Source organism: Tamandua tetradactyla, chromosome 18, assembly GCF_023851605.1.
Source record: "Tamandua tetradactyla isolate mTamTet1 chromosome 18, mTamTet1.pri, whole genome shotgun sequence".
NCBI lineage: Eukaryota > Metazoa > Chordata > Mammalia > Pilosa > Myrmecophagidae > Tamandua > Tamandua tetradactyla.
The window spans coordinates 69,347,160-69,372,890 of record NC_135344.1 but is presented as its reverse complement, the minus strand read 5'-3'; the positions used below and the strand labels follow the sequence as shown (position 1 = coordinate 69,372,890).

At 44.3% G+C, this 25,731-nt stretch overlaps 1 protein-coding gene across 19 annotated transcripts in view; it reads left to right on the top strand.

The window, feature by feature from the left end:
* The window catches only part of L3MBTL4 (L3MBTL histone methyl-lysine binding protein 4), a 497,842-nt gene that overhangs the window by 415,318 nt on the left and 56,793 nt on the right, over positions 1-25,731 (top strand). For all 19 annotated transcript variants that reach the window (XR_013165276.1, XM_077135929.1, XM_077135928.1 and 16 more), the window contains one exon: positions 20,117-20,286. Coding sequence is in view for 18 of the 19 variants with exons in the window: in XM_077135929.1 (XP_076992044.1) it covers positions 20,117-20,286 (170 nt within the window). In the remaining variant the exon portion in view is untranslated. The remainder of the gene's footprint in view (positions 1-20,116; positions 20,287-25,731) is intronic.

Sequence of the window (25,731 nt, the reverse complement as noted above, 5' to 3'; positions counted from 1 at the left end):
CCGATACAGCGAGTAGAGAGATGAAACTAAGTGAAGGATGCTTGAAGAAAGAAAATGCCCCAGCAGAAGTCAGAAGGACCCACAGTTGCTGAGAGTGCCATTTGGAAACCAGCCCAGGAGAGGACAGCAGATGTCACCATGTGCCTTCCCATGTGACAGAGACCCCAGATGTGACTGCCCTTTCTTAAGTGATGGTATCCTCTTGTTGATGCCTTAATTTGGACATTTTCATGGCTTTCGAACTGTAAATTTGTAACCTAAAAAATCCCCTTTGTAAAAGCCAATCCATTTCTTGTATGTCGCATCTCAGTAGTTTTAGCAAACTAAAACAGATTTTGGTACCAGAGAAGGGGGTTAGTGTGATGTGCAAATACCAGAAATGCTAGAATAGCTTTATAATGGCTAAAGGGAAGATACTGGAAGAATTGTGAGGTGTTTGATAGATTAGACCCATGCTTTGAAGAGACGTTGGTAGAATTATGGACTCTAAAGATACTTCTAATGAAGCCTTAGACAGAAGTGATGAATGTGTCATTGCCAGCTATAAGGAAGGTGACCCTTATTTTAAAGTGGCAGATAATTTGGCAAAATAAAGTATTGGTGTTGGATTGAAGGCAGAATTTGAAAATGCTGTGCTGGGATATCTATTTGAGGAAATTTCTAAACTAAAAGTGGAAATTGCAGCCTGGCTTCTCCTCACAGCTTCTAGTAAAATGTGATGGGAAAGGGATAAGCTGAGAACTGAACTCTTGGGTACAAAGAAACCAGAAATTGATGGTCTAGAAAATTCTGGGCTTCTAGAAAGTGAGACCCCAGAGAATAGTGCCCCATGTGAGGATTTAACCAAATGTGGAACCAATCAGCCCTTTCAGAAAAAGCCAGGATTGGAAATTCATTTATCCGGAAAGGATTTCTGGAAAGTCCTATTGCCCGACAGTAGTGACCTCAGTCAACAAGTTTCTTGTGAGATCTGTATGAACAGAACTTCTGACAGTATGGACTAGCAGGGACAGAGTGAAAGAAAAATTACTTCAAAGGCAGGACAATGGAAACAAGGTCTGTAGTTAAGACACCTTGGGTCAGGAGAGTGGACCCACCCATGCAGTGGAAAGGGTGAGTTTGCCCCGGGGTTAACAGAGGGTGGACCTTCCATCCCATTTTTCGGGAAGAATGCTGCCACCTCTGACCTCAGAGAGAGTGGGAGCACATTCCCCAGGGATTAGATAGAGCCTGGCCACCACCCCATTGTTATGAAGGGGATGAGTGTGTGTGCTGGAGATCAACTAGATGCTTAAGGAGGGTAGAGCTGAAAACAAGGTGGTCTCCTCCATGTTCCCCAATGTTGCAACCCTCACCCTAGTGTTTGCAAAGAGCAGGACCCCTGCATAAGCCCTTGGAAAGGGTGAGACTGCGAATCTCTCAAGCCCCAAGGATAAAACATTTTTTCCCTGTGGAAATGGAAATGTTATCCTACGACTATCCCTCCTTTCTATATTGACAGCAGACAACTTGTTCCGTAACCTAATAAATCCTCTTTGTACAAGCCAATCCATTTCTGGCATACCGCATTGCAGCAGCGTTAGCAAAAAGGTCAAAGGTATTACCATGCACATGTCTTTACTGGTCCATATTCTGAGCACAACAGATTAAAGTATACATCTCTTTCAGCCTTCTGCAAGCCTTCTTTTTTTTTTTTATTAATTAAAAAAAAAATTAACTAACACAACATTTAGAAATCATTCCATTCTACATATGCAATCAGTAATTCTTAATATCATCACATAGATGTATGATCATCGTTTCTTAGTACATTTGCATTGATTTAGAAAAAGAAATAGCAAGACAACAGAAAAAGAAAATGATAATATAGAGAAAAAAATAAAAATAAAAAATACAAAAAATATATATAAAAACAAACAAACAAAAAAAACTACAGCTCAGATGCAGCTTCATTCAGTATTTTAACACAATTACATTACAATTAGGTAGTATTGTGCTGTCCATTTTTGAGTTTTTGTATCTAGTCCTGTTGCACAGTCTGTATCCCTTCAGCTCCAATTACCCATTATCTTACCCTGTTTCTAACTCCTGCTGGTCTCTGTTACCAATGACATATTCCAAGTTTATTCTCGAATGTCGGTTCACATCAGTGGGACCATATAGTATTTGTCCTTTAGTTTTTGGCTAGTCTCACTCAGCATAATGTTCTCTAGGTCCATCCATGTTATTACATGCTTCATAAGTTTATTCTGTCTTAAAGCTGCATAATATTCCATCGTATGTATATACCACAGTTTGTTTAGCCACTCGTCTGTTGATGGACATTTTGGCTGTTTCCATCTCTTTGCAATTGTAAATAATGCTGCTATAAACATTGGTGTGCAAATGTCCATTTGTGTCTTTGCCCTTTGTCCATTTGTGCAAATGTCCGTTTGTGTCTTTGCCCTTAAGTCCTTTGAGTAGATACCTAGCAATGGTATTGCTGGGTTGTATGGCAATTCTATATTCAGTTTTTTGAGGAACCGCCAAACTGCCTTCCACAGTGGTTGCACCATTTGACATTCCCACCAACAGTGGATAAGTGTGCCTCTTTCTCCGCATCCTCTCCAGCACTTGTCATTTTTTGTTTTGTTGATAATGGCTATTCTGGTGGGTGTGAGATGATATCTCATTGTGGTTTTGATTTGCATTTCTCTAATGGCCAGGGACATTGAGCATCTCTTCATGTGCCCTTTGGCCATTTGTATTTTCTCTTCTGAGAGGTGTCTGTTCAAGTCTTTTTCCCATTTTGTAATTGAGTTGGCTGTCTTTTGTTGTTGAGTTGAATAATCTCTTTATAAATTCTGGATACTAGACCTTTATCTGATATGTCGTTTCCAAATATTGTCTCCTATTGTGTAGGCTGTCTTTCTACTTTCTTGATGAAGTTCTTTGATGCACAAAAGTGTTTAATTTTGAGGAGCTCCCATTTATTTCTTTCTTTCTTCAGTGCTCTTGCTTTAGGTTTAAGGTCCATAAAACCGCCTCCAATTGTAAGTTTCATAAGATATCTCCCTACATTTTCCTCTAACTGTTTTATGGTCTTAGACCTAATGTTTAGATCTTTGATCCATTTTGAGTTAACTTTTGTATAGGGTGTGAGATACGGGTCCTCTTTCATTCTTTTGCATATGGATATCCAGTTCTCTAGGCACCATTTATTGAAGAGACTGTTCTGTCCCAGGTGAGTTGGCTTGACTGCCTTATCAAAGATCAAATGTCCATAGATGAGAGGGTCTATATCTGAGCACTCTATTCGATTCCATTGGTCGATATATCTATCTTTATGCCAATACCATGCTGTTTTGACCACTGTGGCTTCATAATATGCCTTAAAGTCCGGCAGCGTGAGACCTCCAGCTTCGTTTTTTTTCCTCAAGATACTTTTAGCAATTTGGGGCACCCTGCCCTTCCAGATAAATTTGCTTATTGGCTTTTCTATTTCCGAAAAATAAGTTGTTGGGATTTTGATTGGTATTGCATTGAATCTGTAGATCAATTTAGGTAGGATTGACATCTTCCAATCCATGAACACGGTATGCCCTTCCATCTATTTAGGTCTTCTGTGATTTCTTTTAACAGTTTTTTGTAGTTTTCTTTGTATAGGTCTTTTGTCTCTTTAGTTAAATTTATTCCTAAGTACTTTATTCTTTTAGTTGCAATTGTAAATGGAATTCGTTTCTTGATTTCCCCCTCAGCTTGTTCATTGCTAGTGTATAGAAATGCTACAGATTTTTGAATGTTGATCTTGTAACCTGCTACTTTGCCGTACTCATTTATTAGCTCTAGTAGTTTTGTTGTGGATTTTTCCGGGTTTTCGACGTATAGTATCATATCATCTGCAAAGAGTGATAGTTTTATTCTGCAAGCCTTCTTATTTCATTCTTAGATGAACCAGCTGCTCCACCAATCCAATTTGTGTAGACTGGCTGCTGACTTTGATCAGTCACTCTGTGCATTGCTCAGCACCCCTGGCTGCTGGAGGATCCCAGACCCTCACTACCAGCCACACCTGCACCGTGTCCCTCACAGGCACTCAACACCATCCACTTCTGGACCCCAGCCAGAAAATATGTCTGTCGAATTGGCCTCTCCTGCTGCACATTTGTAGCCCTTGCCCCCTTGCTCAGGAATCTGCTGTCTGAACCATCTTCTGAAACCCCACCCTCCATGGGTACACACCTCAGGGCTTCAGCTCCCTACTACCAGCTAGGTAAGTAACTCCCTCCGTCATCTCCAGATCAGTTTTTGCCTGTTTCTTGATAACATTTCCTTGCAACTTAAATACCTTTCTGTCCCTTAACCAAAGCAATGGAGCCTAGTGGCCAAGAGCCCAGACTCCGAAGCCAGACAGCTTAATTATAAATCCCGGTTCTGCCACTTTCCAGCCATGTGACCTTTAGTAAATTTCACTCCCTCTCGGTGCCTCATTTTCCTCACCTAAAAGGCTTGGAAGAAAGCCTGGCATGTTGTAAGTGCATGGGTTCAACCTGTAGCTGGGGAGGCAAAGGGAAAGAGGACAGACATTCAGAAGGAGGGATAGAATGAACAGAGAATTTTACCCTGTTATCTAGTAACAAAGTCTTCACCTCCAGACCCCACACCCTCCACACCCCTGCCTGGGTATGTTTTTTCCACCTACTTGGAAATCTTATTATCATACCTGCAGGGCTGCTTCAGGTCAGCCTTAGCTAAGATCTGTCTTCTGGTTTCCCTCCTTTGGGCCTTCCCTCTCTTGCCCAGCTCTCTCATTTGATCTTTGAGTAGGTAAGAACTTTTTACTTGTATTTCAGAGTGGTTTATAAATAGGCTGCTTGCTTTCAGCCAGCGGGTAAAAGCTTTCCTTAACAGTCCCTCCTTCCCTAGTGCTGTGATCAGAAGCTCGCACCACGACTGAGAATATGGAGAATTATGTTTTCCTAATTAGGAAGAAAGCAAAGTTTGAGGCCCAAGCAGAACTTTTCCTTTTCCCCACCTAGAATTGATTTGGTCCAATAATCTATTCCTATTTTTCCCTGCTCTGAGAGAAAAAAAAAAATGCCCTAAAGAGACCTGGATCATTATCTGTGATTCAAGAAAGCCAAATTCAAAAAATAATTAAGAAACAAACTTCAGGTTCACTCTGAATGCAAATTATTCTAACATGTCAATTAATTTTCTCACCTAGAAAGAAACGGGAGCATGAGCAGCAATAACTGTCTGTGATAGAATAATATATTAAGAAAGGTTAAGGGAGGGAACTACGCTGAAGTCTGTCTTTTCTGTTCGAAATCTGAAGTGAATTTGCCAATTCACTTTTTGAAAAGCATTTTTTAAAACATTGCATTCTATGAAGGACTGTTAGAGTTGTATTAGTAAGTATGCTTAACCTTTCCTGTAGAATTTTGTCCATCTGTCACCGTCTTCAGTCTTGAGTGTTGTAGTAGAAACTACTAGAAAGAGAGAACCATGAAAATTACAGAAGAGCAACCATTTTTTTCTGTGATACATAACAGTTGTAACAGTAGTTTGAAGTGTGGAATATTCTAGCTGAATAATGGGATTCAGTAGACTTATCATACTTTAGAAATGTGGCCAAAATGATTTATCCTTGAATCCCCCAAAGAATTACACTGGTATGTCCCAATAAATTTATATAGTCCTTAAAAATTTCAAGTGATTTTGCTATTCCCAGGTTAAAAGGAAATCTGACTGGGGAAGTGTCACTGCGTCAGTGAGGAATATTTATTTTGTATAAGGATATAGACTTGAGGAAAACTGAGAAATATATGAGGAGCAGTTTTATTCCCAGAAGATTCACAAGTTACTTGGGAAGCAGGAGGAGTCACCTGGCCTCCGAAGCTTGCTATCTCTCATTTAGCTTGCGCATATTTTCTGTCACTGCCATTGTGTTTTGTCACCAAATTCAATCTTGCCCTCCATGCTTTTCTCTTTCAAATGATGTATGAGAAGCTCTGCTGAACAGGTCTTAACAGGACCCGCTCCCACAAACAGGATGGGCGTGTGCGCTGGCAGCTTTCCTGGATCCCTCTTCCTCCAACACCAGTGTCATATAAAGTCTCGTCTTTTCTAACACTGTTTTTTTTTTTAATCCTTACCCACCCACTCAAACATGCAAATATTAGCAGCTTGCTTTTTATACTTGGTCATTAAGAAAAGGGCTTTGTTTTTGTTTTAGGTGTTGGTGCCTCCTCTTTACTTCTCTGATTCATTAACAGTGATCAGTTATCATCTGAGTAATCCTTAAATTTTTAGTAATCTTAAAACGTAACCTCCTTCTCGTGACACCCCTGTCTTGCAGAGAAAGGAGCTGGTTCTAAATGCAGTTATTTTCAACAGCAGTACGAGCAGGGATCTGAAGACAAGTGTCATTTCCTTGGGAAGGAGGCTTACCACATCATCCCAGGGAAGGAGTCCCGTTCACACTGGATGTGAAGCCTCAGTGTATGAGAAAGCAGGGCCCCCACGACAGGGTGACATCAATTTTGCCACAGTATCATCCGCGTATAGAAGTAAAAGGCCAAAGGAATTGTCAGCTTTCTGCTGAGGCAATGAAGCCTTCGACCTCAGAGCCTCTTGGTTATTACTTCAATTTCTGGTAATGTGGGTTTGAACTCCTTATGTAGAAGTAGAGAGCATTTATGAACACTCTAAAGAATACAGTTTTCAAATTCTGTATCTCTTTTGCTGTGTTCTCATGGGTAAGAAGCACTTCTCAGTCAGTTAATTCCAGGACATCATCTATTATCCCACCTCATCCCCTCCCCCCAGCATGCCTGTGATAAATGCAGTGGCTTTGATAAAATCTCTGGTACTTGTTTTTTAATAGAAATGAGATAGACTGTCAGTTTTGCAAGAGATTTCGCATGTGTAAAATTAGCATTTGAAATAAATTAAAATGTAAATACAGTAAGGTCAAAAACATAATTATCCTGAGCTCTACTGTATCCTGGTTTTTTGAATTGCAGAGAGCATTCTTCTCCAGCTGCCCTTTCTAAAAAGACCTACTGTGTGCTGGGCATTTCCCATAGCTTCTGGTAGACTTTGTGAGACCTCAACCTTCTGAGTGGCTTACTTGTGTTCCTCTCACTCCGTGCTTCCACCTGGAATTCTGCTTGAAGGGTGTGGATTTCATGTGGGAGAGACGTGCTTCAGGCTAACTGAACATTCTTGCTCATGTGAGAACATACCACCGAAAGATGGCCTCTGACTGTATCCTCAGCTCCGCAGATCTGGGATTCGGGTCTGCGCAGGTCACAGAAACCTCCCAGGCTAAGGAAAGAGACTAGATTGCCTTGTCACGCTACCACAGGGCATGTGAGAAAACGAGAAAAGGGCAGGGAGCCGGGGCCCCGGCGGGGGCGAAGGAGGGAGGTGGTGGCCCTGGTGGGAAGAGGGTCCGCATACATCTTGTTCAGGTTGAAGTCGCGATGCTTCCATCTGCCAGACGACTGCTTTCAAATCTAGGGCTGAAATGCAGCGTGCAGTTGGCTGCACTGACTCCTTCTTTATCCGTTTGCCCTGTAATTTGTTCGTAACTTCTGCCAGGTACTTGCTCTTGCCATTTAAACATCTGGAGGTTTTCTTTTCTTTTCCTTTTTTTCCTTTCCCATTTTTATTCAAAACACAAAAATAAAAAAAACAACTGAGAGCAGTAAAAGCTTTCTGTTTTCTTGAATGCTCACAAATTGGGAAAAGTCAGATATATTATCTGTGCATATTGGCATCGGGTGATATTTACTTTCAGAGAGGAAATAGATTACGGAACATAATAGCTTTGGTACAGCTTGGAACCAAGTTTCTGACAAGACCTAAATCATGTAATGAAGAGTAGGGAGTCTTTTGAATATTTTATCTAACTACAGAACAAATCAATTTTCTGAAATGTTGGAAGAAGTTAGTGTTTTTTTTTATAATAATTCCAATCATTTTTAAAGAAAAGGCTGAGGTCTATAAAATGCTAAAAAAATACTAATTTCTTCTTTTGCTGATAGAAAAAGGTGACTAGCCTTAATTTTATTTTCTGTATTGCCCATATATCTTCCATTCTTTCCAATCCACTGTGCTGTCTGCAGTTAACCAAAAGGTAAGACCAGGTCAAGGAACCCAAAGGACATTAAAAAGGAAGAGGGTAGGAGAAGGGCTCATGCCAAAATGTGTGAATGGTGCACATTTAGATTCTATGCGCAGAGAAGACCCTGGAAGCCAGAAGGAAGTCCCCAGGAAGCTGAGTAGTAGAGAAGCATGGCATGGCCTACCATCTGCCTGGGCTCCTGTTCTTTTCTCTCTCTCTCCATGGTGTGCAGCAAGGGACCAGGATCCACCAGCTCACAGGTCACATGAGAAGCAGCCTCTGCGGTGTTCACCACTGTGCCTTGCTTCTTTGAAAAGCAGGGAAAACACTGGATATATCTGCAACTCCTGAGAAAATGTCCCATAAACTACTTCCTAACTGAATTTGACCAGAAATGGAATGTGGAAAGAAGTTTTAAATTTATATGTTCTCAACAAAAGGAAAAAAGATGTGATAAACACATAAGGGGCCTGGGGACTTGGTTTTAATTCATCCAAAAGTCAACATTCTTACTTCTGGTAAGTCCCTTCTCTCCCTGAGTGGGAGGAAGGGCACATTCAGGTGGCCTTCTGGGGACAGGCTTGGCTGGAAGGTAATCTCCTGAGGACCAGTGACAGGACCTCAGAGCGCCCCACCAGTGTGGACTGCTTTTCTCATTTGCATCTTGGACACATCAGCACTTCAGCTGAGGGAGAAAGCGAGGACCCGTGCTGAGCTCTCTACCAAGGAGCCCCATACCGGGCTGAGAGCTGGAGGCACTGCTGCCCGCAAATGCGGGCATCTGTCATTCCCGTGACAGAGTTGGGCCAGACGATGTGGATCCCAGGTAGAATCCTGGAAACATGTTAATTCTGAGACAAATCTGACAAGGCTATAAAAGATCCATCTGGAGACTCACGTGCTTAGTATTGCATCCTGGAGGTTCTCCTTGTGAAAGAACAGGCATCCTTGAGTTTCTCAGAATGATCGGATTACCCCATTACTCCCGCACGCGCGCGCACACGCGCACTTAAAAAAAATTCACGACAAAAGGACTGGAGGAAAGAGGGGAGAGGAACAGAGAAAGGAATGATCCCTGGGTGGAAAGACGGCTGGGATTTGCCTCTGCCTTTGCCGTTTTGCCAAATGACTTCATGTCTCTAAGACTGTAGCATTTTCTGTAAAAGAGAGCTAATGGTACTACCCCTCATGAAGTCACATGGGCTAAATAAAGTGAACAGTAAGAGATACTCAGCGAATGTTTGGTCCCTTGATTTCCAGCTCCCCGGCGAACATGCCGCGTGGCCAGGTGGTACTGCCATTCTCGGCCTCATTCCCTGGGTTCTGTCCACGCGATTCTGCCCAGGCACTTCAGAATGAGAGGTGTGGGCAGCACCCAGAGCAGGCTGTGCTTCCACACGTGCGTGAAAAACGTGGAGGCCTGATGGACCTGGGGGGCCTCTGACCTGCAGGTCTCTGATCAGTTTGAACCCCCAAGGACTTCATGCTTAAATGGTGGACTCGGGACTGGAATTAGGACAATCCAGAGAAAAAGGAGGCAGAGGCCATTGAGACGTTCACTCAGGGCACGAGACTAGTAGGGGGTCAGGCTCTCCATTTTGCACTTCCTGCCCCATCCCATGTATTTTAGTTTGCAAGCTGCCAAAATGGGATACACCAGAAACGGAATGGCTTTTTAAAAATGGAATTTATTGAGTTACAAGTTTACACTTCTAAGGCCATGAAAATGTCCAAATTAAAGTAAAATGTACAATCTAAGGCATCCAGGGAAAGATGCCATGGTTCAGGAAGGCTAATGATGTTCAGAGTTTCTCTCTCAGCTGGAAAGGCACATGGCAAGATATGGTAGCTGTCGCTTCAGCAGCCTTCCAGGGCTCTGTCTGTTCTGTTGGTTCTGGTGGCTGTTGTGGCTCTGAAGCTTTTTCCAGAATGGTTCTCAATCATGGGCCCCAGCAAGGAACCCCACTTTAAATTAGTGGAGACACATCACCATGGAAGCCATCTAATCAAAAGTTACCACCCACAATTGGGTGGGACACAGTAAAAAAGATACCACCCAGCAATATTGAATGAGGATTAAATATTGGCTTTTGTGGGGTACACAATGGATTCAAACCAGCACACAGTGCCATTTATCAACAGGTAGCTATTGAATGCCTGCTCTCTGCCATGTGCTCTGCTAGGTGGGGTGGAGGAGAAGGGATACAAAGATGAATAAATACGGCTCCTGCCTTCCCAGAGGTAGAGTGTGTGAAGATTTTAAGTTTAATGACTTGCAGTAGTTCACTTGCCCCACGTAACTGCTTTGATTGTTGGAGCTAAGAAGCCAGCTGCATGGGTAACGAGGCTGGCACGAACTCTTACATGACGCTGCCACCCAAGGGATGGCCCCTAAGCTGCTGCAGACTCGAAGGGTTTAACTTTCCAATCCATTTGCCATGAGTTCTTTCTTCTTTTGGTCAACACTACCATCCCCTGCTGGAGTGAAAATGCAAGTAAATTTGTTTCTTCGTTCACTGTCATGTTTTCTGTCGTGTCATACCCATACCTGTGTAAAGAAGAGGCCTTCTCAGATTTGTGAATTCCAAGGTGAAGGAGTCACACCTATCCTAGGATGGCTTGTTGCCCCTCTAAGTGTGTGTAGAACCAGGAGTTACACGCCAGGAGGGTGTCGGCTTTGAGGGTAGCACCCTCAGCTCCCTGATGCCATTGCTCATTTAATTATGGCCTTCCTTTTGCAAGAGAATAAAAATGCCCTTGCAGAGAATGAAAAGATGCATGCTGGGTGATTCAGTCAGAGTATTCAATCAAAAAAAGTTAATTAATGGTGTCTCCAACAGTGTGAACTAGATATTAAACTAAAAGGTCATCCTTTAACCACCAAAAACCATGTGCACTCAAGTCTTCTATTGGATGACTAATCTATCAAAAGTTAGTATGGATATTTCTTTGTTTTTGTTCAAATGATACCAGGAGATAGCTGCTTCTTGGGCATCAAATTAAGAAACTAGTTGGGTTCCCAGTTGTAAACAATTCCCAGCCTTTTCAGTAATGAGCATATTTGGCAAAGGGAAGACCACAGGATGGAAACTCATTGTTTTCACTGGCAGACACTAAGACAGCATTTGCCATTGCTTATGTGTGTCTCCAGTAAAATTCTTCACATGGCTTAACAGTGACAACATGTATTAAGCACCTGTCCTATGTTGTACCACGTGCCAGATCTGGGCTATGCCATGGGGATATAGGGATGGATTGGAAATGATTGCCCTTGAATTTGCACTCTACTAATAGACAGTAAAAGTAAACAGACACTTTCAGTGTAAGGTAGCAAGTGGTGTGGTTCTGAAAGGAGTGTCCAAGTTGGGCTGACTTACCCACTTAATGAGCATGGGGAGGGCAGGACAGGGTGAAGAGGCCCGAGGATGGGCAGGAAGAAGGGGATTCCATGAGAGTGCTGCTGGAATATGGCCTCTACCAGCGGGCCCTGAGCCTCTGGGTTTCGGGAAACTTAGGATGGACGTCCTGGGATCGGAGACACCGCAAATAGGGTGTTTGCTCAAACAGGACCAAAAAAAGGGACTAGAATCCTACTCTCAGGAAGAAGAACTGAAGACCCATCCAAATCATGGAGTAGGAGACCTGTTTCTACTCCAGAAAGTATGCAATGTCTGTCCCCACCCCTGCCTACTAAAAGTCTGATTCCATCGGATCTGGTGGTATCGAGCAGCAAGACCCTTTAAGAGATTTCTTTTCTGAGGGAGCAGCAAGACAGGAGAAGTCAAGGAGACTGAATCATGGGTCATCCAGGCCTGGGGCAGGAGAAGGTAGAGACAATTTAGATGCTGCTGAGCAAACTACAAGCAGCCATGGAGGCCCATCCATACAGAGAAGCTTGGCCTGCAGGGGAGGCAGCTCCATCCAAGATGGCAGAACAGCAGGCAGTGGCCGATGGAGGACCATGCACCAGTGTGAGCTAGTGCCTGCCTGTAAGGAGATATGCTTCACATCTTCAGACCCAACCTGGGGAAACATGAAGAGGGGACTAAGGGAAAGGGCCAGCAGGGAAGTCACATGCCCCAGAGTGAAGGCAGGATGGCAAGGAGGTGCTCACTGAATGAAGAAACAGGACTTAATGTGGGAGGTCATTTGGGTAGGAGCAGAGATGAACTACAAAGCCCAACAGAAGAGCCTCCCAGCTTTACTCGATAGCAGAGGAGGAATGCTTTGGAAATGCCAGTGGGACACTGGAAACCCTAATGTCCTCACTCTCTAACTCTCCCCTTGCCAATCCCCAGGTCCTGGGAAGGAATGGGAAGAGCTGAGTTACCAGTCTTCTATAGTATTTAGTGATTTGGGATCTGCAGTGACGCCATTTAAATTTTAATGGTTTCCCATCCAGCTTTGAAAGTCATGTTTTGCTTTTTAGTAAGTGAAAACAATTTCTGCTGTTTCCTGATTCATTCATTCAGTCATCCATTCAACAGATATTCACTGAGCATTGACTGTGTGCCAGACAAATATATTAGTGGTAGAGCCAAGACAAGAGCTCAAATGGTCTGTCTCCAGATAGAAGTAACTAGTGCCATAGACTGTCCATCTCAGGTCTTCATGCCTTCTGTCATTTTCGACATTGCTGGACCTGGTCAGAAAACTATCTTTAGTTAAACAAGAATAACGCTTATTGGTTCAGCCGCCTCGAGTCTTCCTGTCATAGGGCAGGTCCTGAGAGAGGCAGTGGGCCCAGCACTTGCCCAGCCCAGTACTGGTCAACAGAAATATAATACTAGCCATATATATAACTTTGAATTTTCTAATAGCCACATTTAAAAACAAAAAAAAGTAAAATTAATTTTGATGACATATCTGATTTAACCCAATATATCCAAAATATCATTTCAACATATAATCAAGATAAAAAAGTATGGGGATACTTTACTCTTTTTGTTGTTGTTGTTCTAAGCTATTAAAATGTAGCATATACTTTATGCTCCAGCTTTGTTCCAGCCACTTTTCAAGTGTTCAACAGCCACCTGTGGCCAGTGGCTATTATGTTGGAAGCCTAGAACTAGAACATCCCAGGCTCTCATCCAACTTCTGATGCCCTCGATGGCCCACCGAGCAGTCACTTACAACCCCTGACTTTTCTCTGCTTCATCCTCCACATCTATGTAACATCAGTTGAGGGAAGACAGTCTTGTTGTGAGAGAGGACTAATAGCTACAATTAAAGCACTCTGGAGATATAACCATATAAGTTCTAAATAATAAGGGTATGAGAAAAGTAGAACCTATTGCAGCAAGCCAAGCTTGCCATGTTTTGGTTGTAGTGTAATCTGGCAAAAAAGAACCAGCAGTGTGCTGAGCGCCCACCGCCAATTAAATGCCTGTTCTTGAGGAACTCAAGTTGCCGAGCTGGCATAAGAAGTTATCCTGCTGATCGTTTTTGGGTTTCTCTTGTTCTAGTTTTTCAGTTTTTGTTTTTTCTTTTAAGGGAGGCAGTCAGTACATAAGGAGTAAAAGGGGATGGAAATGAGGAGGGCTTGAGTGGTGCCAAAAGTGTGAAAATCAAGAGAAGATGGTACAAGACTGTTTTAGTTTGTTAAATGCTGCCAGAATGCAATATGTCAGAAATGGGTTGACTTTTATAAAGAAAATTTATTAAGTTACAGGTTTATGGTTCTAAGGCCATAAAAATGTCCAAACTAAGGCAACAAGAGAAAGATACTGTGGCTCAAAAGAGGCTAATGTCTGTCACATGGGAAATCACGTGGCTGGTATCTGTGGTCCTTTTCCAGGTTCCACTGTTTCCAGCTTCTGATTCCAGTGTTTTCCTCTCTAAGCATCTGTGGGGCTTCACTTAGCTCCTCCAGGACACAGATCTGTGTTCTGGCTTGCTTGATATCTCATGGCAAGGCTCACGGTGATGTCTACCGGGCTCTGCATCTCAAACATGCATGGCTAGGCATCTGCTTTCTCTATTGGCACTCCAAGCATCTCCCCATATCTGTGTCTCTGTCAGCTCTGAGACTTCTCCAAAATGTTTTGTCTCCAATAAACTAAATCAAGACCCACCTTGGATGGGTAGAGTCACATCTCCATCTAATCAAAAGGTCACACCCACATTTGGGTATGTCCCATCTCCATGGAAATAACCCCAAATTTCCACCTCAAAGTATGGAATCAGGATTAAAAGAAACATAACTGCCCCCACAAGATTGGCTCAGGAAAAAGGACATGGCTTTTCTGGGGTACCTGACAGCTTCAAACTGGAACAAAGAAGCAATGATGGCTCCAAGCATTTTAAGTATACAGACTTTGAAAATAGGCGAGCATGGGAAGAAAAGATATCACCAATGAGAAACACATTTTGAACCTTTCCTTGCTTGCTTCTTGGGCAGAAGTCAGTTGTAGAGCACAGTGCTTTAACAGAGGGGAACGACTCACTAAGTGTTTGATAAATTGAGAAAATTCAGTTGGTGGCTATCACAGATTATACAGTAGGTGAGTGAAATTACATAATTGTATATCGAGACTGATTGCAATTTTCTGTTTTCATTTCCTGCTTTTCTGGAGCAGAGAACACATGGTATCCCTCCTCCTTCCATTGAAAAGATTACTTGTGAAATGGGCCTCCGTTTTTAGTGGGATTAAAAATAACCGGAGGCCCAATCATACAAGGCTCTAGTTTGTCATTTATGACTCACTTGCTTTAGTTTGCTCATGTGAGTCTTTTGTGAAGAAACAGTCACATTTTTAAAGACCATTTCCATAAAGGACTCTTTTTTCCTTTGTGGGGATAGAAGTGAGAAGGATGAACGAAGGGGCAGAGAAAAAATCCGAGACCTACTTTCATGTCCTTTCAAATGAACTAAAATCCTTTAGTTTCTAAATACTTTTATTTTAATCTGCGGAATTGGGAAGCTGACAGCACTGCACACACCACTGTGCATATGCGGTCCTAAGCCCTGCAGAACCCCCAGCTGGCTTCAGCTGTCTCCGTGGACTTCTAAGAGGATGTGCCTTCCCCTGTCTGGGCTTTCCCACTGTTGAAGGAAAGTAGTACCTACCATTGAGACCTGGTGACATTCCTTTATGTCTCATTAGGGATAGAAATTCCAGCATGTCATGATCGCTGTGCAAGAAAGAAAGTGACCTGAAGATTTTGGAGATGGAATTCTTTATTTCCTTCTCTCTTAGTGTTGCTGGAGAGATGGAGATGTGTTGCCAATCCTTCCAGGGCTTTAGTTCAGGACCTCCGGAGACCTGGGGTTTGAAGTTTACCTGGGGTTGAGTAGAGCGCTTGACACACTGGCCTTGGGAGGTTGAGAGTGCTCCAGATCTCTGAGTATCTTGACTGAGATCATTAAACACATCCTTACAATTTTGTTTTTTACATGGGCAGGCACCGGGAATCGAACCTGGGTCTCTGGCATGGCAGGTGAGAACTCTGCCACTGAGCCACCATGGCCCGCCCCTTATAATTTTTAATAAAGACATAAACTTCTGAAAAAAATGCAGATAAGAGAAAAATAGCAACAACAGAAAATTTTTCTGACCAAATTGTTTCACAAATGACAAACCACTGAGGTGACGAGCATGAGATGCTCTGTTTTCTGTAGGGGTAGCTTGATTTATTGTCACTTACGGTGCTGGGGGAAAGCACAGGATTACTTCTATATTTCATTTTTAATTTTCTGGGCAGAAAGCATTCTGATTAATTAAACTGCTCAAAGTCTGCACTAGAGGGGTCTGCTTTTACCAGCAGAGTGTCTGTGACTGCCTATAGGGGTGCCAAGTAGGAATCTGTACTGCAGAGAGGCAGGGTGGGAAGCATGCAGCATCCCCCAGCCACGTGAGGTGGAAGCAGAGCTGGGATGCAGGGCCTATGGGTGAGGCATGTACATCACCCATTTAGGAAGACTCTTTCTGCCTCTGTTCACAGGGACATACTTTTCTGGCCCGGAAGCCTCTGTTTGGCCCTAGACCAAATAACCTGATCCTTTTGTTGAATGTGACTGGCTTCTGAGGACAGAATGCACCTTCATCACAGGCTCCTGTTCTTACATTGATTTACAACTATTTAGTGTGCATCTAACAGGATATGCACCAGGCTGAGCTTGGTGAAAAATTAAACTCAGTGTGTTCACATTTTATAAAAATTTAAAGTATGCTAATTTTAAGTGGACATTTTTAAAAGTCTAATTTTATGCGCATAATTTTTAATAATGCAAATCATCCCCAATTTTAAAAGTCTGTCATGAGTCACACAATGTCAAAACTGGCAGGTCCGGTGAATTTTAAGTGTTGACATAATTGTCACAACTTGGCACCCCTTTGACTGGGAAACAGACTTCCTGGGTCCACTTTGACAGAGTCCTGTGACTCCCGCTCTCATTTCCTTCCAGTAGAACTTCTGCAAATGATTTTGGTGACCCTTTAACTGTCATTCCAGGTCCACTGGGGTGTGAAACCTGAGCAGAGCTTGGAAGAAGGTGAATTGGTCAGAATTTCAGCTTTCATAGGTTTTAGGCACATCTAACGCCCCACTAGCTTTGGAAACTTCATTTATGTCCTCACATTCATTATTGATACTACTGAAAATGCCTTGTAACAGTAGTGTAACCTCTAAATCATATTAAACACTTTATTGTGTCCTAGGTGCTGTTCTAATCATAACTCAATGGGGTATAAGGACTATTGTGATCCTATTTTAATGATGAAAAGCCTTGATACATAGAAATTAGGGATCTTACCAGTGGTCACTTAGCCAGTATATGGGGTACCAAGACTCAAAGCCAGGAAGTCTGGGGCCAGAACCTGGCCTTTCCCCAGGCCACTGTGGGGAAAGCTTGTCCAAGCATTCCTTCAGCTGGACCTGACTATCCCAGCCCAAAGTCTCCTGCTTTTGAAGAAACTGGACCTGGCAGATTGTACAAGGAAGGCAAAATATCCACCATGATCCATTCCCCAAAATGAATTCCCTCTGTTTTGCTACTGTTGAAACCTAATCTTGCACATGTAAATTTCAAAGTGCATGCCTTTCCTTTATAAAGCATCAATTCTAGTTTCGTGGAGTCTGCCATCAAATTTAGAGTAGTGTCTTCCTTTGTTGAGTGGCTACTACAAGCTGGGGGGTGGGATGGTCTTTGCTAAGTGCTCTGCACACATCATCTTTTCCCTTCACACCAGCTCTGCAAATATCTGCAGACATCTTCTATGCCACTCTTGTTCTAGGGATGGTGGGCTGGTCATTCCCAGCTCCCTACTCAGGGACTGCCTCTTGAACCTACCTCATGTCTTGCTGAGCAGGAAAATTTGCTTTCTAGCTTTCCGTGTCATGTCGTAAAATTGACTTAGTTTAAAATGTTATCTGTACTGAAGATGTAGCTGATTCATGCAAGTGTTCCTAGAACCTGAGATTGCAGATAAACAGACTCAGCCTTTACCCCCATGAAATCTCCACACACCACATATGGGCTTTCCAACCTAGCAAGAGGCCTCAGACATTCTCCTCTCAGTCCAAGGTTGGACTTGACTTTGGCCTATAGAGCCTATTCCCCACAGTTTCCATGGGTTTCCAAACTGAGCTTTGTTCAGCCTTCAAGAAATCTAGATTTCCCTTCTCTTCAAACAAATGGTTGGATTTAATAGAGACATGATTAACCACATTAAGAAATCATAAATAGCATAAAACCAGCCTGAATTCAAGTGTGCATTATGGAGTTGGGACTCCCTCTCTTTATTGCAACTAAAGGCCATTGTGCCATTTGAACTAGCGAAAGTTCCCTTTGCCACCTTCCAGAGCCTAGAACTAGCCTACACAATGGCAAGCAGTGGACAAGGAACTCTAGTACTTTCCAGTTGCTAGCAGGCACACATCAGGTGTATTTCTAAATGAAATTCTTTATTGCCTCAGCACCCAGGCAGACAGTTTTCTTCTAAAATTATGGTGTGGAAAATTTTCTCCCTTGAAAAACCACTGGTTTTGTTGCTTGTTTTTTATATCTGTAATGCCTTCAGCCTTTATTGTGAATCACAGGCATCTCATCACCATTGCTCAACATCATTGTACCTCCAAGTTAATTGTGTTTTTTCAGAGTCCTGTATGTTTTGAAACCTATACATGATTGATTTACCCAGGGCTTGGGTGTGAGATGCAGGGTAATTTTTCTTTAATAAACCCATGCAATTTCAGCAAAAACAACCAACTGATGGGTGCAGTGATTCTTTTCCAGAATCCAGCCTGGCTCTGGCTCAGATCTTGATCCCTGAGAGTGCATGCCTTTAACTCTTGGTTTCCTGGGAAGCCCTCAATCATTTCTACACAATGGTCGCTGCAAACTTATTTTCATGATGCTTCTACCTTGAGTTTCAGGCACTTGTTTCATACATGCTCCTTGTCCAACCTGACAACTTCATTAATGAACATTCACAGTTGTAAACACACTGGATTTTCGGAGATGTGAGGTTTCCCTTCAGAACCCACAGCCTTACACACTGTTGGCTGAACTACATGGAGAGAGATAACCCATTTACATACTAAAAAGGTCAGTGTTGGACAATCAGCATTTAGAGATGAATTTGCTGCTGCTTGCAGCTGGAGCATAAGAATTGGGGAGAAGCTGGCGATTTTGCTGTCTCTTTATCTGTGTAGGCATCAAGCATCAGTACGTCTGTAGGGTGACCATGCCGAACCACAATCGCTGTATTTTACACACATGCTCAATGGCCGGCAGCCCTTTCTTGGTCTAAACCTTCCTGATTACTAAGAGGTATGTGAGTGTGCATGACTGTGCAAAGTGCAGGGCAGCCTCAGCTACTAAACACTGTAATTAATTTGAGGTGGAAATATTTGCATAATAGCTACTTCATCTTTTCAAGCCTCCATCAGTAAAACAGAAACCATCATAATAGATTTTAAATTATGTGGCTACTGCTTACTTAACCTGCCATTTGCATTAGGAAAAGCACACTTTTAGAGGGCTTAAAATATTTCCTTTTGTGGTCTTTCTTTACAAAAGTCTCTTTAAATGCCAATGTGCATTGAAAGTATCTTTTTTAAATGTCTTATTATAAAGACATCAGTTTTCTCTGAAATTTCTGTAATGTTCTTGCTCCTTATCCATTTGTAGATTCTAAGAAAAATAATGGGGAATTGAGACTCATGACTCTAAATGTCAGGAAATAACCTGAGTGAAGGTGGAATACTCCTGAGCGTGGAAAACCGGTATCATGAGGCTGTTGACAGATGTGAAGTCTGAAGAGCGTGCCTCAAGATCCACTTGAAGTTTCGCCCCCTGCTATTAAACCGCCACCAGTCTTGGCCCTGTGGTTTTAGACTGGGGGACAGTGGGGAAGAGCCCCATCTAAGCCTCACATCTCACGGCTACTCTTTCCAGAAGTCCCCTGCTGGTACACAGTGTCTCCCAGGTGTGGGCATCAGGCATTGCCAGGGATGACAGCAGAAGCTGACGTCACCCCAGGTCCTCCCTGGGGACCCAGCGTCACATTTTATAGTCAGGATCCCCCAGGGGACTTGTGAAGCCAGATGGGAACCGTGGCTCATGCTGCCTTTGGAGCTGCATAAATCAGCTTCCAGGAAGAAATGGTCTCTGTGCCCATATACATCCCAGGTGGTTCTGGATCCCAGGCAGCTTGATCGTCACATTCTGTGGTTCTGTGACCCCCTGACTCCTGAGGGGACAGAGAAGCCAAGGGCCGTGACGAGCTAGTTTTTCTTTGGCAAGTAAACGGTATCTTACACCGATCGTTTGAATTTGATTAGCTGATAGCACAGGCTTTGGGATCCAATCTGTCCTTAAGGACCGTTGTTGGGGAACAGACCAGCAGGGCGGGCTGTGCATGGGGTCTCCTCCCTGCAGTGATGTGACAGAAACTGCAGGACAGGAGGGGAAGGTGTGGCTGTGCCAGCGCTTTACTTGACTTGGCCTCTGGAGCTCAGTTTTCTCCCTGGCTTCACTCTCCTCTGCCTCTTTTTCAGAGTACTCAGCTGAGCAGACGCACCAAGCACTGCACCAGTCTGTCTTCATGTCAGCCCTGTCGACCAACCCTTTCCGAGACCTTCCACTCGGCAGAGAGCAGCACTGCAAGCTGCTTCCAGGCGTGGCTGATATTCAGGCAGGCGAAGTGGCCCGATGGACCGTGGATGAGGTGAGGGTGCTGCCCGAGTCCCTGCAGGCAGGTCCTCGGAGGCCTGGCTGGCCTTAGCCCTGCTAGCTCTGGAGGTTCTCGAACACCTGAGAAAATGTCTTTTTTCTCCTAAGCACTGCATCTGTGTTTCAAGTTGAAGCCCTACACTTGGGGAGAAAGCAGGCCTAATTTTAATGAAATTAGACAAGGGTGTCAGGGGACAGCTGGTTCTGGGCTCCAACCCCAACCTTAGCGCAGCCTAGCCCCCACCTAGTTGCCCTCCTCCACTAGTCTGATTTAGGCCCCAAATCCTGCACCCATGTAACTCGGGAAAGCACACATGTGTGAGCACCTTGGACTTCCAGTCCCGGCAGCACCTCATCATGACCAGGGTGGCAGTTGGCACTTCTCAGGAACGACTGTCCCCTGCCCCCAGACGTCCTGTTCCCCAAGAGAACCTATTAGCCTGAAGCCCACAGAGCCCTGAGCGCCCGTGTGTGCTCACGACTGAGCAGTTCTCTTCCACCTATTTATTCATCCTGAGCCACAAGGAGAGCCGGCCAATCATTGGTTTATTTTTAAAGTACATTTGATCACAACATTGCACAGATGCTGTACAGAGGGGAAAAAACCAATAAGATCGGATTTTAATGTAAGCGTGCCTTATAATGCTGGTTTTTAATAAGGAATATTTAAGTCCGTTGCTTACTCTAATGCTGTAGAAATGGTTCGTCTTTGTAGCAGTTTTCTTCGAAGGAATGGAGGCTCTTTGAATGAAATTCCTTTTGATAAAGGTATTGTTTTCACTAGTCAGCCTTTGATAAACTTTGTAAAAATGAAGGAAAACCTCGGGTCATTCTGAGGACAGGATTTGTGCTAGAGCTGGAGTTAATTTAATCACACAGTGCTTGTTGAGTACTTACTGCATTAATCTTAGTCGGTATTGATTTAAGTCTTCCTTTCCTGCCTTGGGGCAGAGGGGGTAGGCAGGGAAGGGAGGGGCTGGGGCCCCACACAAGCTGGAGGTGTGGAGCCTGCCCTGCACCCCCACTGGAGCAGGGTGGGCAGACACCCTTTGCCCAGTACCCTTTCCTGGAGAGGAGAGGGCTAATGACCCTACCCAGTACCCGGACACGCAGCAGGGTGTGTTTAGATATTTGCCCAGCAGATTCTAAGGGCCCTTCTCCTTGCATTCTTCTCAAAGGGCCTCCCCAGCATCCTGGGAAAGGAGAGGTGACCGCATATGCCAGCGCTGGCTGGGTATTTGGGGGGAATGACTAAAATGTGATCTTGGCCCTTAAAAATTGTTCAGAGTCTGCCTCTAGTTTATGAAATTTCACGAGTTTACAAAGCACATGTGTCTGTCGCCTTCAGGACCAAGCAGACACATTCAGTCTACAGTCGGGTTATGTGTGGTCCTGCCCTTGAAACAACACTGAGCCTAATGGGAGTTCGGTTGAGGGCCCAGGGAGAAGTCATTTGTTGATTTTCAAGCCACTCGTTTGAAGTCCTGCCATGGTTTGCGTTAGGAGAGGACTCTGGCATGTCACTGGGTAATAGCACTTCATGGCCTGTCATGGGGAGAGCAGCGGCTGGGGCCCAGCCCCAGCTGCTTTCCTGCCCGCTACCGGGGTGGGGGAGAAACCAGCTCGAGGCCCCTCCAGCCCCGTAAGAGAGCCCAGTAAGTGGAGAGCCTAGTGACGAAGTGTGGTAGAGAAGGGAGCTGGGCGCATCTCTGCCCTGCTGAAAACACCCCCAGCTCCCCCAACATGACATGACTTTAGGACCTCTGTCCTTGCCTGCCTTTCCGGTCTTACCTTCTGCCTTTGCGCACGAACCCTCACACAGGAGCGTACCATCCCCAGTCCCTCCTTGTGCCGCATGTGCCCAGTTGTTGCCCCTGCCTAGAATCCTTTCTCTCACCTCCCTGCCACAGTCATCAGGCAATTGCTGCCGGCCTCGTGCTGCCCTCTTCCAGGAGTCTGCCATGCCACCCGGGCTGCCCTCTGCTGGGCTCCCGACTCATCTTGAGAATCTTCTCACTCTGCATTCATACTCATTTGCTGAGCCCAGTGAGGAGAGATCTTCCTGTACCTGCCTGGTGCCTGAGGACCTCTCCCTGTAGCTCGAGCTACTAAGCACGAGCTTCTGAGTATTTGCTGAATGACAAGGGGCTGAGAGCTGTATTTTGAAGCCAAGGGGGAATATATTTAAGCAGAGAGAAGACGCAGAGCCATTCTATTTGAAGAAAAAATGAAGAGGGGTCATGGAGTGAGAGTGTGTGGCATAAGCAAGGATGGCAGGTGGGCAGAGCATCCCCTCCTGACGCCAGCAGTGATACAGGCAATATTCACCTAAGGATAAGGCACGTACTCTTACTTCCCCATTTTATAGACAGAAATTGAGGCCCCGAGAAGCCAAGTAAGTTGCTTAAGGCCATGTGGTCAGAGCTGGGACCTAAGCCTGCCTTCTTAATCCCTATGTACCCTGTAGTCTTGGGGTCCTGGGGTGAGGATCGCCCAAGGAGGGGGCCTCCGAGCCATCCAGGGGCCTGTGTCAGCAGTAGGGGCCATTCCAAGTTCTTAGGCAGAAAACCACTTTGTGAAGCATTTAGATGAGATGGCAAAGGTGTGCCAGAAGAGTGCAAGTGGGGAGGGGTCAGAAAAGAGGGGCAAGTGGGAAGTCACTACAGCTTCCCGATAGCCAGGGCCTGGACAAGGCGGTGCAAAAGAAGAAACCTCAACTCCTGGATCTTTTAATGGGAGAAGCCATAGTCCTGGGACATGGCTTAGATGTGGAAGATGAAGAAGTGAACAAGCCAATGTGATCCCATTTATTCTTAGCATTACAGTTTGGTGCTTAATTAGGATGATGCCGTATGTGATCTAAAGGTCCAGAGAGTTCATGTGAGGGTGGAAGAGTAGTGGTGCCATGGAAAGAATGGAACTTTGGGGAAAAGGAACAAGTTTTGGGGGTGAATGTATCATTAGATGTGTTTCTGTGGTTTGTACCAGTGGAGGTAGAAGCGTGACACCAGGTTTCATTGAAATGTGGAGGCCTGAGGCCCAGAGCCAGACTGCCCAGGGAAGGAGGAGCCACCCCCCACCCCCCACCCCTGGCAGGCTCGCGGTCATGGGGAGGGGGCCCCCAAGCAGAGCCCCCTGGAATGGAGGTCTGGGCACCACAGAAGAGTGGAGGCAGAGAGGAGGCAGCATTGAGCATATGGGCGTAGATGCTCAGTGGCCAAGGACAGAGCGCATTGGGAGTGAACTTCTGCATCCTTGCGTAAGGTGCCATCTGGTGAGGGTCAGCACGGTGTCTCTGCAGAAGAGGAAGTGAAAGCTGGGTCTCTTTTGTCCGGCTGGGATGAAGGCTCTGCTCTGCATTGAGTTACCTGGAGGGAAGCCAGGCACAGAGCCTTCCTGACTCTTCCCAGAGGGTACTAGCTAGCTTTTTAATTCCTTGTTACTATAGCTGCTTCTGCTACAGCAGAGCCTGTCACACTGCAGGTAGGCTGCAAAGCCCATTAAGTGGTTATAAAATGAAAGACAGGAATAGATGAGATTATATAATATGCACTGAAGTTTATTGTTTCGTGAAACTTTTGTTTTGGTGATTAGAGGTGTGTGTGGGTATGTGCATACATTCAAATGAGTGTCAGGGTAAAGTAGATTTTTTACTTTGGGTCATGGTCAACTAAGAATTTGTACAGAATTTATATTCTTGTGCAAAAGTATATTTTAAGAGTAGGGGCTAAAATATTGTCATTATTACAGATTGATAGCTTGCACAGAGTATGTTTTTGTCCAATGTCTGAGTAAATGAATGAGTGGATGGATGGATGGATGGATGGATGGATGGATGGATAGGTAGATGAATTTTATGTAGTCTGTTCCTGCCAGGTATCTGTCCAGATAAATCTGTATGCAAATTGGCAGTCAAAGAAATAACTCAGTTATGCTCAGTGCACATAGAGATACTTCAATTTCTTATATTTAAAAAAGCTTTTAAAAGCACATATATAGGGTAGGCCACGGTGGCTCAGTGGCAGAGTTCTCGCCTGCCATGCCAGAGACCTGGGTTCAATTCCTGGTGCCTGCCCATGTAGAAAAAAAAAAAAAAATCATAAAAGCACATATATAAATTGTCCTAACCTCAAACAAGTGCTCCCTAAATGTTCACTAACTTTAAAAGACGTCAGGCGCTTTAAAAGCAACCTTTACAGAACAGGGAAAGGCTTGAAAATTCAGGGTACTGATAATTAGCAGGGCTGCCTAATACAATTACGCCCTTTAAAAGCAGGCAAATTACAAACTCCGCTGTTAAAAAAAAAAAAAAAAAAAAAAAGAGCCAGACTGGAAACAGGGTCCCAGTGGACTTCTGGCCTGTACAGTCAGGCACATGGCTACAGGCTCAGCAAGATGGAGAGCACCCCCATTCAGAAAGATTTAAGGCAGCCCCATTGGTGAAAATGAGGCTTGCTGAACTCCAGAGAGGATGCCAAAAATAGTAGCTTGTGGGCAAGCAGAGCTCGTCTGAAAGCCCAGGAACATCAGCTTTCTCCGTCTTCCTGGAGTACGGTCTCCTACCTAGAATTCATTCATTCCCTGTCCTTCCAGATCAGACCAAGGACTGGCCGTTGGGCACCGGGCTCCAGGGAGGTGGGGAAGCACCCGTGGGTCAGCCCTGTGCAGCTTCCCTGAGGTTGGAAGCCAGGGTCCAGGCACCCGCCAGGGTCTTGAAAGCATAAGCTCACTCTGTCTGGGGCTCATGCCCACCTCATGAGTTCTCCAGAGTTAAATGGCATCTTGGGAAAAAAAAAGGCCTTCTTCTAAGGGGAGCATGAGAAGGAAACTTTTTCATATTACTCTACCATGCTTTAAAGCTTGCCATTTTACATTTGGAAAATTTGTAGTGAAATCGTTTTTTAAGCTTCAAACTATAATTTATTCTTACAGGAAATAAATTATAGTTTATAATGCTCAAGACATTGGCATTTTTTTACGTTTCTGTCCAGAAGAGTCTCCCTCAGTAGATTTCACGGGACGCATTCTTTACTTTGGAGAAAGACTGAGTAAACTCAGAATCTCTTTCCAGAAAGACAAAGAATTTCAGATAAGTGATTTAAGCAAGCTTGATGGAGGGGCGGCCTTGGCCAAGGAGAGCCGAGGGGGGCCAAGGTGGGGCAAGCGTGAGGCCGCTTACTCGGCAGCCCAGGTTCTGTGTACTCTCTGGGTTGGTTTAACACATTGTTTATTCCCATTTAAAAATCCAATTTACCTTTGACATGGAGAGTGATTTCTTGGCTAACAGTACTAAGGAGGGGGAAATGTGATCCTTTTTTCATTTGCCCAGAAAAGATCGGTTTAACATATGCAAACCATCAAAGTAACTCAGCACCTTCGCCACCGGGAGTAGAAGTTCTCTGCATATGTTCTTAAAAGAGACCACTTTCCTTTCCTGATG